Here is a 20,377-nt window from a genome sequence, read left to right as displayed (position 1 = left end):
GCAAAGAAGCAGGGACTTGTGGCTAGGACTCGCAGCTGACTCGCGACTAGCAAGCTGCCAAACTACAGCACACGTGAGAAGCATGTGGGGAGGTGAAGGATCACGCCAGCTGTCACACTACAGGACAAAAGTCCCAGGCTAGCCAGGCCGTTATCTCGCGGCTTGAACTCACGACTCAACCAAGTCGCGAGGCCAAGTCACCAACTTATCCTGTTTTGGCAAAAACTGACGTTTCACATTCCATTCTCACCCTAATATAAATACCCCTTTTTCCCACGAAATGAAAAGAGCTTTCCAGAGAGAATTTTGTGAGAGAAACCCTTGAGAAAAACAAGATTGTCTCATCCCCAATCTTCACTAAGAGACTCTTCAAATTCTTCTACTCTCTTCCTCTCCATTGATACATCCTTGAGAGGTTCTTGACCAAATCATTTTCTCACCACACCTACGTTTGGTGCTAAGGGAAACAGTTTGAAAGGGACCAATGACTATTGGTTGATGCTATAATTTGTAGTGGAATCCGGTAAGTTAGAAAAGAAAAAGGTTCGGCGCAACTTCGTTGGAGCAAGAAGCTTGGAGGGCTTAGGTACCTAAGTAGATTAGGCTTGGAGGGTCTATTGCTGTTCATGTATCCCAACTACATTTTCTAGTGGATTATTGACCGCTTAGAGGGCGGCGGAGAAGTTTTACGCTAAAGGCTTTGGTTTCCTCTTCAATAACACATCGAGTGTTATCCTTATGTTTGCATCTCTCTTCCTTTATCTTTGCCATTTATTTTATGTTGTGGATGTGATTATATTTAGCTTAGATTGTTTATCAATTTTGTGTTTAGCTTATGTTCATGTTCCACACGTTAATTGTTTGATAATAAGCTTGAATTGAGATTTTGTAATTGAGGTTCAAATCATTCATAGTGTTTTCAACGCTATTTGAACTTTCAATTGGTATCAAAGCAAGTGCACTCTTTGTGGTTTGATTACCTAAGTGCAATCCTTGACCCCTTGGTTATGGATGCAACTGTGAAAAAGGTCATGCTGAACTATAGTTTAGATGTTTGTGATAATGACTCTATGAGTATGTTTGAAGGGTGTTCTAAATGTGAACTCTTAGAGTTAATAAAATCCAAGAAACATGCTAGGATATTTGTTCACATGCTGAAATACTTTGAAAATAAGAACCACACCCTACACAATAGTTTATGTGAGTCTAACTCTTTGATTGAGAAGTACAAAAGAAGAAATAGAACATTGTGTGAAAAGGTTGATAATCTGAAAAAGAAAATTCAATCTGTCAGAAGCATGGAAAATAAAGATGAATTTTTGTTTGATGGTCAAGAATGCTTGTCTCATGCATGTCTATTTGTGCACACCTCATTGAAGGTCTTTAACTCATGTTTATGGTATCTTGATAGCGGTTGTTCTCGTCACATGACAGGAGATAAATCACTCTTTAAGACTCTCAAAGAGAAATTTTCAAGTTTGGTGATGGGAGTCATGCTCAAGTTCTCGGCAAAGGGACTGTAGAAATTCTAGGATTACCATTATTGAAAGATGTGTTATACATCAAAGGGTTGAAAGCTAACCTCTTAAGTATCACGCAAATAAGTGATGAGGATTTTCTTGTTCAGTTCTCCAAGAATGGATGCTTAGTCATTAATGAAAAAGGGATTCAAGTCCTGGAGGGAAATAGGACTACTGATAATTGCTATGGAGTAGTCCCTACAACACCTATTTCTTGTAGAAGTGCTCGTATTGACATGTTGGAACTTTGGCATCACAGATTTGGGCATGCAAATTTCAAACAAGTAGCTAAAGTCTCTAAGCTTGAAGCAGTTGAGAGACTTCCAAAGTTTGGAAAGGTGGAGAAGACTATTTGTGGAGCATGCCAAATGGGAAAACAAACGAAGGCAAGTGATCTCAAGGTGAATGTGATTGCTACCTCACGGTGTTTAGAGCTTCTCCATGTTGATCTAATGGGGCCTACAAGAACGAAAAGTCTTGAAGGAAAGAGGTACATTATGGTCATTGTTGATGATTTCTCAATGTACACTTTGGTTGAATTTCTTAGAGAAAAATCAGAATCATGTGAAAAATTAGAAATTCTCTGTAAGAGGTTACAAAACGAAAAAGGGGTTCCCATTGTCAAGATAAAGAGTGATCATGGCAAGGAGTTCGAGAATGCAAGATTTTAGTTGTTTTGTGAAAAGAACGGAATCAAAAGGGAATTTTCGGCTCCCAAAACTCCTTAGCAAAATGGAGTGGTTGAAAGGAAGAATCGAGTGATCCAAGAAATGGCTAGAGTCATGCTACTCAACAAGCAAATTCCTCAAAAGTTTTGGGGAGAAGCTTTGAACACTTCATGTCACATTAGTAATAGAATATTCTTCTGAGTGGGAACAAAGAAGACCGCTTATGAGATTTGGAATGGAAAGAAGCCGAAAGTAAAGTACTTCTGGGTGTTTGGAAGCAAGTGCTACATTATAAATGATCGGGAAAATCTTGGGAAATTTGATGCTAAAAGTGATGAAGGTATCTTTCTTGGGTATTCTATTACTAGCCAAGCATATAGGGTCTTCAACAAGAGAACTAAGACAGTAATGGAGTCCATCAATGTGAAAATTGATGATGCCATAACCAAGGTAGAAATTGTTGATGATGGGGAAGAACAGCACACCAAAGAACCCATTGTTAAGGCCGAAGCTCTTGATATAGAAGTTGGAGGAACTACACCAGAAAAGGAATCAATTCCTTTGAACACAAGAGTGGAAATGAGATCAATGTCTAGAACATCGAGTCCTCTTACTCCTCCAGAAGTTCATCCTCCCATCTCCCGAAATGATGAAGTTTCTACATTAAAGCAGCCATCATCAAGGGTGATTAAGAACCATCCTGATAGCAACATCATTGGATCTTTAGATGAAGGTCTTCGTCTTAGAAAAGGGAACATACTCCTGGCCAATCATGTGACATATCACTGCTACCTTACCCAATTTAAGCCAAAAAGGGTAGAAGAAGCTCTCCAGTGTGGATGATAGAAAGAGTACCTCAAGAGGTTACTTCTACCTTGGTAACAATCTAGTCTCTTGGATGAGCAAGAAATAAAATTATGTGTCTCTCTCTACAGCTGAAGCTGAATACATAGCTGCTGGAAGTTGCTGCACACAACTCCTTTGGATGAAGAAGCTTCTTCATGATTACAGGATTCCTCAATATACAATATGTGTCTTCTGTGATAACACCAGTGCCATAAATCTCTCTAAGAATCCTGCTTAGCATTCGAAGTCGAAACACATAGAGATACGCTATCACTTCATTAGGGACTTGGTGGAAGAAAAAGTTGTATGTCTTGAGTTCATACACACAGACAATCAAAATGCAGACATCTTCACCAAACCTCTTGATGGTCCACCGTTTGAATCTCTCCATAAAACCATTGGTGTTGGTACAATCCCTTGAATCTCATGTGTGTTGTGTGCTTTACCTTTTAATTCTATTCATCCTGGTTGTAGGGTACACACTATTTTATTAGTTTATTGCATAGCATTTTGTTTTAGAATGTTTTTACACTATTTTTGATCAATCTTTTATCACTTTTGTGTCAAAAATCCAAAAACACATAAAAAGTACAAAATCCAAAAAGTTTGATCAACCTTGTTGAGTGTTGTCTCAAAGTATGTTTTGCCTTGTACCTTTGTACTAATGGCTGTGTGCATCTATGAGCTTAGCTTGTCTCATATGCACTCATATCTTTGTGGGAAAAATCTTGAAATTTTTGTGATTGTTGTAAATAGATCTTCAACTTTGTCATGAATAATTAGTGAATGGTTTTGTTGATCTTGAGAATTGCATAGATTTGTGTCTATATATCTTCCCACTTTTATTTTTATTGCTTTTAATTAAAGAGCTCACCAAATGTAAATCTCTAAATGAAAAGAGATATTGAGCTGCAAAAACCTGTCGCACATACTAGTATTTGACTAGGGAAAAGGGAAAGCGACTAAAATAAATTGTTTGATGCCCAAAAAGCCAAAGGCTAACTCATCAATTTGAAATATTAAAAATTTCAAGCATCTATCTCTCAATGAGATATATTGATTCAAAATGATCAAATGTTATGATGTATATGGAGCCAAATGAAAAGTTTCAAAGTATTGTACTCAAGTTCATGTGGGAGGTCATATATGCATACTTCTATAATTGAGATGGGTCACATTATCTAGTGCTAGTTCTGTATGTCTTGATTGAATTAATCATTGAAGCTTCACATTAGACTAAGGACTATCTCATCTTTAATATTCACACACAACATACAAGTCTATATTCAATGAATGTCATATTCATTTGTGTGATTATACTTGTTTAAATGTGTTTTCACAAGCTTAATCTTTGTTGATCAAACACAAAAATATTTTTGAGTGTTTTTGCTTGTTTTTGGAAAGTACTTTGTTTTTACAAAAAATGTTAAAAATTTCAAAAATAGTGTTGCCCTGTTTTGGCGACTCAGTCGCGAGTTGGTCCAGTTGCATGCCCCAGTCGTGAGCTCACTCCAAGTTTTTTGCGGCTCACTGGTGAGTTAAGATTTCAGTCACGAAAAATACTTAAAATATTTTTCAAAATTTGAGTTTTTGTGATTTTCGCGGCTTAGTGTAGCGACTTATTCGCGGGTGGAAGGTCTAGTCACGAGGGGTACACAGGGATTTTCGCGGCTCCCCTGGCGACTGTCTCGTGGGTAGACCTTCCAGTCGCGAAAAACACTTAGAAATTTCTTTTTCCAAGTTTCTTATTTTTTAAGTGTTTCATGGCTTACCTAGCAATTGATTGGCGACTTGATCCAGTCGCGAAAAACGCGTGTTTTGTGTTTTAAAGTCGATTTAAAAATTTGTTCAGTTTTTTCCTTTGTCCTTTTGTGACTGTTCATTGTCTTCCCCATTTCACTCTTACAAACACTCCGAGTGTTTCTTTGAAAATCCTCTATTTCTGCATCACTTCTTCTCAAATCTTCAACAAAAAGGTATGGGTTTTCTTTCTTTCTCTTCATACCTACTGATTTGTTCATTATTGTCTTGATTTATGTGTTGCTATTATGGTTTGTGATTTATCATGCTCGAACATGGATTTCTGATTTTCTGTTTTTATTGTGTTTGTGATGGTTTTATACTGATCTTCTCTATCTTGTGTACCTATTGTGATTTTGATTATATTCACAAACTCATTGTCATGGTTTGAACCTAAATCTTAAGTGTTTAGGGTTTTCTTCATCATCCATGGTGTGAAACTAACACATTGCTAATACTATTTAGTGTCTTGTTTGGTTTCTCTTGTTTGTGATAAACCATGTTGCAGTGTCAAAATGTCTCCATTCAAGAGATCAGCTGTGAAAGGGGGAAACAGCAAAGGGAAAGAACATGTCATTGATGTTGATGAACTCTCACCTAAAGCAAAAAAGACCCACTCATCATCTGGAGTGTTCGACCCCAACAAATTCAGATCTTATGTTGCCTTTTAGAATCATGAAATTTTTTTCAAAAGTGCTACACCGCTACTCGAGAGGGTCGTTGATCAACCTTCCCTTTTTGACACCGACATTCCTCAATGGTTTTCTCACAAAGATTGGAATTATCTTCTCTCCGATCTTGATGATGCATATGAGAATTTGGTAAAAGAATTTTATGCCAATGCAATTGATGAAGGAGATGAACTTAAGTGCTGGGTTAGAGGAAAATGTTTCTCGGTCTCTCCCACATACCTGGAAGAGATTCTTCACATCAACCGGCCAATACTGGAAACTCACCAGTTTATGATGATCTATATCCAGATGAGGACTTACTTCGGGAAATTCTTGGAAAAGATTTGGAATTTTCCTCAAATAGGAACTCAGTTAGTGTTTCATCTCTTCCTCCAAAATTGAGAGTGCTTACAATCATCATGTTTCATAACCTGTACCCCCTATCTAGCATAGGGTATATGAACCTCGGGCGTACACTGTTCCTTCATGATCTGATCTCTGATGTAGAGATTGACATTTGTGCTCATATCTTTCATGTCCTTTGCAAAACTGTTCTATGAACTGAGTCAAGGATATGCATTCATTTTTGCTGTCTCATTTCAAGGATTTTGAAGCTTAAAGGGCTCCATCCTTTAGAAAATGAATTTCCCTGCATAAAACCAAGTCCAATCAACATGTGCACATTCAACGCTTTAGCTCGTTCCCCATCGATGAAAAGCTAGACTCTATTGTAGCATCTGTCCATGAGCTGAGTACGAAGATATCCGAACTTACATCCATCTTGCACCATCTCAACATTCGTTGGGATATGAAATTCACCTCTATCCAAGCTCAATTAGATCAAATTCAAAGAAAGATAGAAGATGATGAGGACTAGCTATTCCATGACAAAAAGGAGAAGGTGATGTTGGCAGGGGGAGTTCAACGAAAGGGGGAGATTTCAGCAAACAGGCCTTTGTTTATCGCTTTTGTCTAAATTTAGCATATTTCTGTATCTATATTATATTATTCAGTTTGTTTTTACTATGTGTTTGTACCTAGTACTTTTGTATGTTTTTTTTTAAGGTTTCTGTTTATGTTTTATATCCATATTGCTTTTGTAAGCTTTTAGGGTTTGCTTCTATGCACTTTGTAGGCTTTATGGTTTGTATCTTGCTTTATGCAGTTTGTGTGCTTTGCTAAATCAGTACTTATAACTAAATGTTATGTATTTCATTCTAAGTACTGTCACCCTTGTGCCCATGTAGGACTTTATTCATAGACGCATATACTTCATGTATTGTGCACTGATTGAGTGTTGGTCATTCAAGTGATTTGTAGTGTGCTTATCAGCTTGAATGTCCTGATGTTCATTTCAAGTGTGAATGAACATTGTGATCACTTGTTTATAGTGATTGCTTGTTTTGGTCTTGCCATGGTCTATTGCTTTGTTCCATTGTACTTGATTGCATTGTGCTTACTCCATATGCATTACAAATTTTCTGCATACAATGAAATTATTGTGTTGTTGTGTTTTAGGAGTTCTTATTCTTATGGTTCAAAAGCTTCACAGATTCTAGAGTTAGGTGTGAGTGAGTTTTCCAACTGTTCCCAACTCACGCATTAAGTCTGGAGTTTGTTATAGGATTTTGTCATAGAATAGCCAAAGGGGGAGATTGTAAGGTTGAATTTTATCAACCATCTTGTTGGCTATATTCCGTGCCAATTTGCTTGTAATTTAGCACTTAGTAACCCTATATTTAGGTGGGATTCATGTAAGGGTAGTGTGTGAGAGAGTGTGAAGAAATGCCCAAGTTTGTGCAAAGAAGCAAGGACTCACGGCTAAGACTCGCAGCTGACTTGCAACTGGCAAGCCGCCAAACTGCAGTACACGTGAGAAGCATACAGGGAGGTAAAGGGTCACGCCAGCTATCGCACTACAGGATAAAAGCCCCAAGCTGGCCAGGCCGTTATCTCGTGGCTTGAACTCGCGACTCAACCAAGTCGCAAGGCCAAGTTGCCAACTTACCTTGTTTGGCAAAAACTGACGTTTCACATTCCATTCTCACCCTAGTATAAATACACCTTATTCCCATGAAATGAAGAGAGTTTTCCAGAGAGAATTTTGTGAGAGAAACCCTAGAGAAAAACAAGATTGTCTCATCCCTAATCTTCACTAAGAGACTCCTCAAATTCCTCTACTCTCTTCCTCTCCATTGATACATCCTTGAGAGGTTCTTGACCAAATCATTTTCTCACCACACCCACATCTGTGAGAAGATTTATTTGGTGCTAAGGAAAGCAGTTTGGAAGGGACCAATGACTATTGGTTGATGCTATGGTTTGTAGCGGAATCCGGTAAGGTAGAAAAGGAAAACGTTCGGCGCAACCTCGTTAGAGCAAAAAGCTTGGAGGGCTTAAGTACCTGGGTAGATTAGGCTTGGAGAGTCTATTGCTGTTTATGTATCCCAACTATATTTTCTAGTGAATTATTGACCGCTTGGAGGGTGGCGGAGAGATGTTACACCAAGGCCTTCAGTTTCCTCTTCGATAACACATCGAGTGTTATCCTTATGTTTGCATCTCTCTTCCTTTATCTTTACAATTTATTTTATGTTGTGGATATGATTATGTTTGGCTCAGATTGTTTATCAATTCTGTGTTTGGCTTATGTTTATGTTCCGCACGTTAATTGTTTGATAATAAGCTTGAATTGATATTTTGTAATTGGGGGTCAAATCGTTCATAGTGTTTTCAATGCTATTTGATCTTTTAGCCATCAATAGAAGAATCCAATTGGGAAACAAGAGAAACCACACCACCTCCAAGGCCAACAATCCCAGAATCGTTTGCGTTGAAGGTTCCATCGTTATTATGTCCACACCCTATTATAGTTTTAGGGAGAGGCATAGGGTGGCTTGTTGTTGATCCTAGAGTGAGAGTGTCAATAGCAAGGTTTCCATTTGAGAAAGATCGATCGCCATAAGACATGAAGTATGAGCAACTTTAATCATCGCTGCCTGAGCATGAGGTTCCTTTTAGAGACTGACATTGGGATGAAGAGCATGGAACTTTTTTGTATGTGCTTGACCTTTTAGGATCAAAAAGTGGAGCTCTTTGCTTGTAGCAATCATTGCAAGGATTACACTAAAGCCAAATCAAATCACTACCAGTATCAACAATGCCTAGGATTTGGACTGGTGGTGTACCAGCAGAGTATTTCAAGAGGTATTCACCTCAATTTAAGTTTATATCTACTTAAGCTGCATTGGTAGAGACATAATAACACTCTACATGGGGGGAGAAAATATTTAATGAGAGAAACAAAAATGAAGATACGCTATTTATGTTTTAAGAAAAATTGAATTTCTTTCCATTATTGCCTTGATTTTCGTTGATTTTCTTAGTAAAGGCAAGATCTGATAATAATTTGACAATGGTTAATACGAAAACATTTTTGAGAACGGGTGATTTGCATGCATTTTTACATAATTACAAGAATCAATTATTTCTATTTTACCAACTCATCCAACAATACACTCCAATATCCCAGTTTTTACAACCACATGAATAGTAAGAGCACTAGCATTGGGGGTGTAAACACCCCACATTTGTTATTTTAGTACCTAAGACATCCAAAACCCACTTCATTTGGAGTTTTATACTTGAAAAAATTTGCGACCTTGCTACAGTAAGGTTGCATATATGCAACTTTATTGTTCATAGGTTGTAAAGAAAGAGAGTTTTATTATTTTATTAGATACGTTATATTATTTTATTAGGTTGTATGTAAAAACAAGAATTGAGATGTTAGGTGAGTTGTGAAATGGGTTGGTAAAATAGATAAAATGGTGTTTGATGATGCAAAATAGGTTTTTTTTTTGCATCCCCGGATGCTAGTGCTTTAAGGTTGCAACCTTGCTATAGCTAGGATGGAAAACATTTTGGGTTTGCATAGCAATTGGGGGGTTTATACACCCCCAATGCTAGTGCTCTTAGGGAATTGTTAGGCCAATTATTTAAACTAGCATTTGAGCACGCGCTCACACTTGTGCTCATAAGCTCTTCTATTTTTTTTGCGTAAGGGTTAATTTAGAGTATTTATTATAATTTAAGATTACTAAATTTTCTAATCACCAAAAAAAAAAAAAAAAAAAAAAAACCTAGGAGTGTGATGAAAAAATTATTTCACCACACATAATACTAACACCCCTAGATTTTTTTTTTTTTTTTTGTGATTGGAAAATGTAGTAATCCCAAATTATAATAATTGCTCTAAATTAACTTTTACTCAAAAAATAGAAGAATCTCTGAGCACGCACGTAAGAGCGTGCTCAGAGGCTAGTAAAATATTAATGGTGTTTATATGGTATAAGTTTGGTTTAAGGCACGTGTGGACTCATCTTATTGGTGTTTATATTAATATTTTATTATTGGGTCATTATATTGTACCTCTTATATTTTTTATTGGGTACGGTACCACCCAAATTTAAACTATTAATTAATATTATTTTAATAGTGACTTTGATTAGATGGGAATTTTGTTTTTAAGAATTTAAAAAAAAATGGACAAATGGGGATTTTTTTTAATTTTTTTATAGTTAAACCTATTTAATTGATATGATAATTCATAATCTATTTATATATATATATATATATATAAATGTATAGCTGTTTTGAAGAAGTAGGTTAGTGGGAGAGTGTTCCTATTTTGTAGGCAATATTTTTGTGCAAGTTAGACATGTATTTTTACTGAACTATCCTTTAGTTTTGTCTCCACTTGAACATAGGGGTATAGGGGTATTTTGAAAAAAAAAAAAATCAGTCTATATAGAGAAAGCCTCTTAAATAGTAGTATATATAATATATAGGTGGCAATATTAAAAGTATCAATATTTAGATAAATGCATAAATAAATGAGTCCGAATTTGGTAACGATGGAGTGTAAAACCTATGTTTTACACCATCCCATAAGTGATTGCTACATTAGATTTTATTTAAAATTCAATACATTCTATCATGCCCAATAACATCTCAATAAACTCCTAATTTAGTTGGATTTATTTATGTGATTAGAATTGATTGGGTTTAGTTGTGCTTATTCTTAAATATCTAATAAAATGATGTGACATGTAGGAATTGGAGGGGTAAAACATGAGTTTTATACCATATCCTTTCAGAATTTAATCTCTAAATATATTTCAAATATAATGTCATCTTTTGGTTGGCAGTAAAACAAGGCTTAAGCTAAAAAAAAGTAGCATTATATTATGTGAAAATTATATTTTTCCACTCTAAATTATATTTCTTTTTACACTTTGCTCCTTGAACTATTGAAAAGCACGGTTATTCCCCCCCCCCCCTCCTCTTACCCAAAGTTAAAACTCTATAACACTTAATCCCTTGTCATCTATTTTGAGATTAACTCTAATAGAATTTAACATTAAAAAACTAATTTATCCCTCTCCCAAAAATAGCCCGTAGAGAGTAAATTATTCCTTTAATGCTACATTCCATTAAACTTAACACCAAAACAAACAGTAATGGGTTAGGTGTTACAGAGTTGTAACTTTGGAGGTTTAATTATGTATTTTGATAGTTTAGGGAGAAAAATGTAAAATAGGGTATAATTTATGATTAAAAATATGATCGATGATTAAATAAAATATATAGGGAATTGAAACACATTGAAATCATATTCACTCTTTTCTTTACCATGAAAACTGAGAATACATTTTCTAACAAGAAAAACATTGAAATCTTTTAATAGCTTTTCCTCATATAGAATCTGAGGTGTTTTTTAACAGATGAGATTCCAAGAGAGCGAAGTTGCAAAAAACGAGGATATATTTGAAGTAATAAGATCTTGAAAATTTATCCAAACAATAAGTTAAACATTTCATATAGGTTATAATCCCACCAATAAATCTTGTAAGTTATTATTGTTATTATTTGGGAACAAATTTTCTCATTCATCCAGACAAATTTCTTATACCAACCAAAATTCAAATTAGAGATAGCAAAATTGGACTTGAACTAAACCCAAAATTTTTGACCTAGAATAAAAATGGGTTAACCTGACCCGATCGACTAACCTATGATCCAACTTTTTATTTTTTACTATAAATAAATAAAATTTAGACCTTAAAATATCATTGACATTGTTCAGAAGAAAAAAGTTTAACATTTTTTAATTTTGGAAAATAATTTCACAAATGCCTTACTTCTTGGCAATGTAAAAAGAACATCAAAAGGAAGAGGCCTATTATTGTTGTTTCTAATGTTGATACCATATCTTGTACAGCTTTGATTTCTATGCCAAATTACCAATTTAAGCCCTAAAAGGCCAAAAATTGCTTTATTAATATGAAAAAGAAAAAGTAATTATATGAAATAATTTTTTTTCTTTTTGTCCTGTACATATATTGAACAAATCATTTTAACCGTGAAAGAGTTTTAAATCCCCAAATTACTATTTTTGACCAAGTTATGCCAACTCTAATTGGTGTTTAGTCAAGGTTTGACTGAAAGTCCAAACATCATATCACGATAAATTTATGCCCATGTTAAAAATCATGAAATTCTCGTTAAAATGATCTAGAGTATCAGTGCAAAAATATATAAATACATTTATGAATTTTTCAATGCATATCGTATGATTTATGGCCAATTCTTTTTTCTTTTTCTTTTTTTTTTTTGAGGAAAATTCAATTCATAATTTATTAGAACTACGATCCAGCAATTTCTTTTTATTTTATTCTCAAAAAACTAACGAATGAATTTCTAAGAGTGAAAAAAAGAAAAAGAAAAACATAAGATAGGTAGAGAGGCATTGTTAAGCCTTGGTGCAGTCCGTTGGCTTGAACGACACAGTTCTCTTGACAATATCATAGCCTACCAACTGATCAGCTTGGGCCAAGTTACCGAAAATGGCGACTGAGTCACCTGCAGGGGCGAAAGCCATGCACGAAATTGTTTCATCTCCAAGGAAGGTGTAGGTCGCACTCAGCGTCACATCTGCACCACCGGCAAAATGAGCTATGATAGTTGGAACTTTAAAAGTAGATTCGGGGGAGTCGAAGCAAAGATTGAAGGTTTTTTGCGGGTCTGGAACGACTCGTAATTTAAGTTGGGCTTTTAATGCTGCTTCAAAACCGGTGTACATGTCTGATGGCAAAAATGTCAATGTCGTGCCTGAATCAATGATAATATTGCCCCCTGGTGCTTTGCCAGAAGCCGTGCTGATTCTTGTTGGGCCAACACTAATTGCTTTGAGTGCTAGGGTGTAATAGACGTCAGTTTCACCGGTACCTAGGGGTGTAGTCACGGCTCCAGGACCTGATACCACGGCATTTGTGCCAAAATTCAATTTGCTTGTTGCATCGGGTTTGTCAAATGGAACCAAGCAGTAGGAGAATTTGCCAGCAATAGAAGTACTCAATTGGGAAACAAGAGAAGTCGCGCTGCCTCCAAGGCCAACAATCCCAGAACCTTTTTTATTAAAAAGTCCAGTGTTATCATGTCCACATCCTATGATAGTTTGAGGGAATTTTGCGGTTGATCCCAGTGTGACAGTGTCGAGAGCAAGGTCTCCGCCTGAGGAAGATCCATCGCCATAATTCATGATATATTCGCATACATTATTGCGTACGCAACGTCCTGATATAGTCTTACATTGGGGTGCAGTGCATGGAACTACTTTATATGTGCTTGACTTTGCAGGATTAAAAATTGGATCTGTTTGGTTGTAGCAGTGAGTGCAAGGCTTGCATTGTAGCCAAGTCAAATCACTGCCCGTGTCAGCAATTCCTAACACTTGGACTGGTGGTGTACCGACAGCGTATTTCATGAGGTATTCACCACTAGTTGGGATTATTTCTGAATCAAGTGCATTGGTAGCGAATGAAGAAGTTGGCCTAAAATGATTGACACGGTTAATGGAACGACGCAAAGCATTGGCTAACCGTTGTTGGGGAGTTTCAGTAGGGTCATAGAAGGGAGATTTTGGAGAATCGCGGTGCATTAGCTCCACGCTAAAGCCGTCGTTGGAAGCCTTGATGAGAGATAAGCTACAAAGAATGACAATGGAGAATGTTGTTGCCAATGCAACCAAGTAAGGAAGTGAGTAAGGACATGCCATGACTTATTGTTGCCTGTTTGTGATGATGAAAAGGTGAAGGATTTTGGTGTATACGGGGAAGAATAGAGAAATATTTAATGTGAGAAACGAAATGAAGAAATGTTGAAGGCAATACTAGAAACAAAATTCAAGTTTTTCCAAAGATCTGATAAGTTGAGAATGGTTAACAGGAAGATGAAAACAAATTTGACGATCATACGAAATTTATAGGGAATTGAAACACATTGACAGTAAATTGACTATTTTCTACCAAGAGAAACTTTGAGATCGTTCAATAGGTCAACATCATATAAAATTCTTTATGACCTCAGGTATGTGCCGGATAAATTGTTATTTGGATTAAAAATGCTTAAATTTGGAATTAGTGATAAATAAATAAGGTGGAAATAGATTAATTTTGTAATTTATTTATATACAAATTGATTCCTATGTTTTAACATAAAATTTTTTCCTGTATTTAGGTAAGTCAAGTACATCACGAGATTTAAGAAAAAATGAACTAAAAATATCTATTTGCTCTCTCAAATTTAGGAGATTGGTCAACACAAATTGACTACATTATCAATTTACTAGCCTCATCGCAGACATGATCTGTGACTTCTCTCTCTGTTTTTTTTTTTCTTTTCTTTTTAAATGTTAACATTGTCATTCATTGTAATAAGAAACTTTTTTTTTTAATTTTCATTCATCAAGGAACCATAAAAAATAAGCTGTTTAGAAAATAGAGGCAACTCCCCTTATGAAGAGCATAGGTTTTAAAAATAGTTTTGGTACAAATTTAGGAGATGGAGAAAAATAAAGCAACACAAACCAAACTAAAAAAATAAGTTGTGGATACACAAGAATACAAATATTCTCTCTTTCAATAGATGTAAACTCGACACTATGTGACCCATGAATAAATGTATGCAAACACTTCCAAGCACAATCAGTTAATACTATACAGTATAGATCTCAATGATATAAAAATTCAACATGCACTTTTATTATGTGTCAAGGTGTTTTGAACACAAATCAACCTTAAGAGTAGAGAAAATATTTGCACATTTATTATCAACAATATCTTTAAAAAAAAATATTCCCAATTTTTAGTAGTTCATAGATTAAAAAAAAAAAACCATATACTAAAATGTATAGAACTCAAAAATCAATCAATAAATTTTTAAAGTGTTTGTGTGTTGTGTGTGAAAAATAATGAGTGATATGATTATAAAAATGCAAGATGGATAAAGAAAACAGTACAATGCATCTGAATCCTGTTAGATTCTAAAGATTTAGGAATTTATGTATTTAGAAATCTAACGTATAATGTTGGCAAATCATGATCAAAACAATATGGTTAGTCTTGTTTATGCTTGCTCAAAGTTGTGCCTTTTATGTAAAGTTGGAATCGAGTGGCTGCAGAAGTATTAGTTACTTTCGGTCTGACTCGATCGATCGAAAATTAGACTCGATCGATCGAAAGTCGGCCAGAACGTTTTTCTGCAGAATTCCAACTCAGCCCAAACTCTATTTAAATATCTTAAGATTCAAGTAAAACTCTCCTATATATAAGGGAAACCCTAGAACATATTTGATACTTTTAAGAGAGAATATTAGAGTGCCTCTTATGCCTTCTTTTATTTTTAGGGTTTTGTACCCAAACCTCTCTAAGTTTTTGTTGCTCATATTTGTGGTTTGTGTGAATCTCTTATGAGATCTTTGAAGAGCTTTCCTTCACATAAACTTAGGGTTTTCAAGGTAGAGATATTATCTACATCTTGATGATCAACAAGGTTGCTTCTATTGGAGCTTAAAGAAAAACAAGCGGGGGTGCTCGTAGCTTATTGGAGAATCAAAGAAAGAAGGAGTCTGTGGATTCGAAGCTTGTACATGGTCATGTCAGTAAATTCTACTGGTGGATAGCAATAGGTAGTCAAGCGAGGAGCTTGTAAGTCCTTTTTTATGAACTTCTATTAGGACATATGTGTTTTCACTTGTTAAGAACATATGTCACTTATTTATGTAAATTGGCTAAATCCTTTGACTAAACGCACTCTACTTGTAATTGGATAGTTTTAGATGTTTTTAATACTTCAAAAAACATGGTTTCAAGGTCAAGTATTGAAGTCATCAAGTCTGTCCAAGAAAAAGCAAGCTAAAGTGCAAATTCATTAAAACTCAACACTTGCTTGATAGCTACCTCGACACCTACTATCTGTCGAGATTTATAATTTCAGATTTTCTGATATGATTTTCTTGGGATCCATAAATATGCTTTTGAGCCTTCTTTTCTCCAAACCCTAAACATATAAAAGGATTGTTTTAAGAGCCGTCAAGTGTGACACAAGTTGCAAAAGCATTGAGCAATCTCTATTCAAGCAAATTGTGATCAAAAGACGAAGTTCTTGACCTAGTTCATCTTCTCTGAAGAAGTTGCTGTGTATTTGCACCAAAGGGTTTTATGACCAAGCATCTTCTTGATCTTCATCATGTAGGATGAACTAAAGAACTTTGTAGCCGACCTCTCTTCCTTAAGTTGGTGTTTTGAAGTTGCGTACTAGGATCCGCGCATTGGTTAGTCACGTACTTGGGAGCCGTGCATCAAAGGTGAAAATTGTCACAACAGATCAAGTCAAATTGGGTATTGGGGTAAGGGTTCAACTGTAGGTTGGTAAGGTACTTGGGATTCCTTTGCTTGTAACTGCTTGATTTGATAATAGTAGAGTTTCGAGAGTGGTGACCTGAAGATTACCCGGTGGGGTTTTTGTCGTGAGGTTTTTCCCCATTCGTAAACAAATCACCGTGTTATTTAATTTCCACTGCATATTTAGTTTTTGGTGATTTGTTTGTGCTTCCACGTAATTGCATGATTAATTGATTAATTAATAACTTGGCTAATTAATTAATTGGTATAATCACAATAATTTAGACCCCGGTTGATAAAATTAACAAGTTTTAAACCCAAGTTGTTAATTAGATTAATTATGAATAAACCTTGTTAATAACAAACAAACATCAATATCATGTCAAAATCATGCAGCGGAAAAAATAAATAAGACAAGATATGATGACCTAGAAAAACCAATGAAACCAACCAGTTTCACAGTAAAAAACCTGGGAGGAAACCTTTCCGAAAAGCAATTCACTATAGTAAAGAGAAGTTTCAGATCTAGTACAAAACCTTTGTCCCTAGACTCTACAATCCCCGTAGATGAACTCACAGCAGAAACCTTCTATCGCTTCAGAACCTCTGAACTCTTCAATATGTGAATGTCAATCTTTGATGTTGCACAGATCCCAATACGTGACTAACTCCTTTGCACGAATCCCAGTATATGACTCACTCACCAACTTAAGGAAGAAGAATGTTAACTGCAAAGTTCTTCACTTCATCAACAATGAAGATCAAGAAGCACTTAGTTACAAAACCCTAAGACGCAAAGACGCAGTAGCTTCTTTTAGAGAGAATAAGGTATCAGTCACCTTTTGCATATGTTCTCCTTGTATTCTCTTATGTGACAGCCTCTAAAATAAGCCTTATATAGGTCTAGGATTGTGAGAAAAGAAACCCTACACAAATACATAAGCCTGGCCCAAAAATAAAAAAGTTGAATTTTCGTAACCTCGACAGATAGCAGCTATCGAGGAGGTGTCGAGCAGGTGTTGAGGTTTAATGAATCTCAACAGATATAGCTATCAAGAAGGTGTCGAGGGGACAGAAGCTTTCTCGATTGATCGACCAGCTATCGAGAAGCTATCGAGATTGCGATAAGAATTAGCTGAAGAACTCGACAGATAGCCAGGTGTCGAGGAGCTGTCGAGCAGCTATCGAGCTATCTATCCACAGGTGTCGAGCTATCTGTCCAGCTTTATTGAACACCTTTTCTTCACTTGTTTCTTAGTCCAATCTTCATGGCTTTAATACTAGACTTGAACAACATGTTTCTTCAAGTATTAAACACAACTTAGATCTACCCAAATACAAGTAAAGTGCGTTTTGTCAAAGGATTAGCCAACTACATAAAATAGTGACATATGTTCTTAACAAGTGAAACACATATGTCCTAACAAACTTCTTATGAGAAAGACAAAAATCCTGCAATTTCCTTTCACAAGCCAACAAACTTTAATTTTTTAAAAGCATATGAAACAATTTATCAGAACTTAGGATAGGAGAAATATCACCACATATCCTGGACTAAAACAATGCTTAAATTTCAATTTAAGATAGTTAAGATGAATGTTACCAATAACACCACAAAAGTGACAGACAGGAACAAATTTGGGAACATTAGTATTCCTAGAGACAAATCTAGTAACATGTTTTGGTTTTTGCCTCAACAAAGAATAATTTGGTCTAATGTGACCAACAACACCACAAAGGTGACAGGTAGGAACAAAAACATATTTATTCTGTACTATAGTAGTAGGTTTAGACACAGGTTTAGAAACTTTAGCGTCTACATTAGAATTTTTACCTTTGTCTTATTTAGCAAAATAATCATTTTCTTTATAATTCCTCTTGAATGGGGGAATATAAACTTTTTCATCTTTAGGCTTAATGGAAACAAAAATAGATCTGTAATCAATAACAGCAGGTTTAGTACAAGACAATTTTTTCAATTCAAATTTAGACTCAACTAACTCTTGCTCCAAACTTTTCATCTTTTTATCTTGAGAGGAAAATTGATTTCTCAAAAATTAATTCTCTTTATTGGATTCATCCAATTTCACAATTAATTCCTCTTTTTTAAGATTAGCTAGTTTTAACTCTTCCTGAAATTTCTTATCAATTTTCAAAGATTTAGATAATTTCTTACGGTGAGTTTCACAGGCATTAATATATAAACAGAAACATTAGCATCTTCTTTATTCAAATTTTCATAAATATGAGTAGAAAGACCCTTAAAATTATTCATAACAGCAAGGATCAAGGATCTCACTCAGGACGTTAATCCAATCAAATCAAACCTGCTCCGATATCACTTGTTAGTTTGTTTAGGCCCCTGAACACTCAGATTGTTTAACCTAATTAATTAACCAAGTTGTTACTTAGGTTTATTATTCAGGTCTAAGTTAAACACAAACAATCATATCAGTAAATGTAGAAAAGTAAAGAAGACAATGATATGATAACTTAGGAAAACTAATAAAACCAACAGCTCCAAGGTAAAAAACCTGAAGATGATTTAACCTAAACTATCCTCAAGGCAACATATTCACTATGATAAAATGGAAGTCCTACAATAGATTTTTCCCCAAATCTAAAGCTACCTCCTGTAGTACTTACTCACGTGACAACATGCAGCTCCGAATTCACAGATTCTTCTGTCTGAATTTGCTAAACAAAAACACCCATGTTTGTGGCTCTGAGATCCCACTCAAAGATTTAAATCATCAGCAGTAGTTGACCTTGTATGCCAAATTATCTCACTAGTTCTTCTATATGGATCTTCTTTCCGGTAGATGCTTGTTGAGTTAGAAGACTACAGAAACCTCATAAATCTCATAGGAGTAACTTTGAAGACTTCCAAGAACTTCTAAAACATATTTAGGGGTTTCCTTTTATACTAGGTAGTGTTGGACACAAACCCTAAATGTTTTTGTGGGCTATGGGCCTGATTAAAATTCTACAAAACGTGATGTTTGATCGGTTGAGTCTTTCTTTCAATCAGTCAAGCCCTGCAAATTATGAATTCTTCTTTTTGTAGTTTGAATGTTCTTGAATCTTGACTTCAATCATCATGAGCAATGTCTAACACTTAAACTAGACATGTTTTTGTTCTCGGTTTTCCAACTTACATAAAATTAGAACCTAAACATTTATTCCTAAATATTTAGAACTGTAAAGTTGTGACTTACAACTATGTGTTTTGTTGGCTTTTATTCCGTGCCAAATTTGATTGTAATTACTATCAATTGTTTATACCCTGTATTTGTTGTGGGAATTGATGTAAGGGGTGTGTGATAGAGAGTGTGTGAAGACTCAAGCAATTTGGAAGCTGAAGGAATCTCGCGGGTATGTCGCGACTTAGCTTCCTGCGAAGTGAAGCATGTGCCTTGCACATGCTGGAATGCGAAGAGTCAGGACAGGTGGAGACAGCTGTCTCTCGCGAGTATCTCGCGGGTAAGGCCTTCCCGCGAGACACCCGCGAGACATGCTGTTCTGCCAGCCTGTACTGATTGACTCACACATTTTGCACCTATCCTATATAACCCCATTACCCACAAATGTTAGGAATGCTTCAGAGAGAAAACCCTAGCCAAACACATTTGGAATTAGAGATTGCCATCCCCACCTTTCTCTATACAATTGCTTGTGGTATCTCCTCAATCCTTCCCTCTCCATTTCCACACCATTGAGAGGTTGATAGCCCAAACACTTACCACACCCTTTAAGAGTGTTGAGTGACGTTTTGGTGCTGCTGGGAAGCATTGGAAGAAGCCTGGAATGGCAGATGCAACATGGAGCTTGTTGCGGGATCTGGAGAACTAAGACAAGACACGGTTCCGAGAAGCCTTGTTGGAGTAAGAGCTCGGAGGGCTTAGGTACTCGGGTAGATTAGGCTTGGAGGGTCTTTTGCTTACTCATGTATCCCAACTGATTGTCTAGTGGATCGATTTCCGCTTGGAGGGCGGCGGAGAGGTTTTTCGCCGAGTTCTTCGGTTTCCTCTTCGAGAACACGTCTCGGTGTTTTCTGTGTTTGCATCATTCTTCCCTACTCTTGTTTAATTTCATTATTACTACTGTGTTGCTTTAATTATGAATTA

At 35.8% G+C, this 20,377-nt stretch overlaps 1 protein-coding gene across 1 annotated transcript; it reads right to left on the bottom strand.

Moving 5' to 3' along the window:
- Window positions 1–12,183: 12,183 nt before the first annotated feature.
- Window positions 12,184–13,799, bottom strand: LOC112029499 (aspartic proteinase CDR1). Its single transcript, XM_024062184.2, has one exon. It carries the CDS (start codon window positions 13,622–13,624, stop codon window positions 12,320–12,322), a length of 1,305 nt encoding a protein of 434 aa, XP_023917952.2. The 5' UTR covers window positions 13,625–13,799; the 3' UTR covers window positions 12,184–12,319.
- Between the last annotated feature and the right edge of the window lie 6,578 nt (window positions 13,800–20,377).

Source organism: Quercus suber, unplaced genomic scaffold (assembly GCF_002906115.3).
Source record: "Quercus suber isolate HL8 unplaced genomic scaffold, Cork oak 2.0 scaffold_331, whole genome shotgun sequence".
NCBI lineage: Eukaryota > Viridiplantae > Streptophyta > Magnoliopsida > Fagales > Fagaceae > Quercus > Quercus suber.
The sequence above is the reverse complement of the archived record's forward strand: the minus strand, read 5'-3'. Positions and strand labels throughout refer to the sequence as shown.

What these genes read in the sequence shown, in the direction of transcription:
- LOC112029499 (XM_024062184.2), bottom strand. Translation starts at nt 13,624, where the DNA reads ATGGCATGTCCTTACTCACTTCCTTACTTGGTTGCATTGGCAACAACA.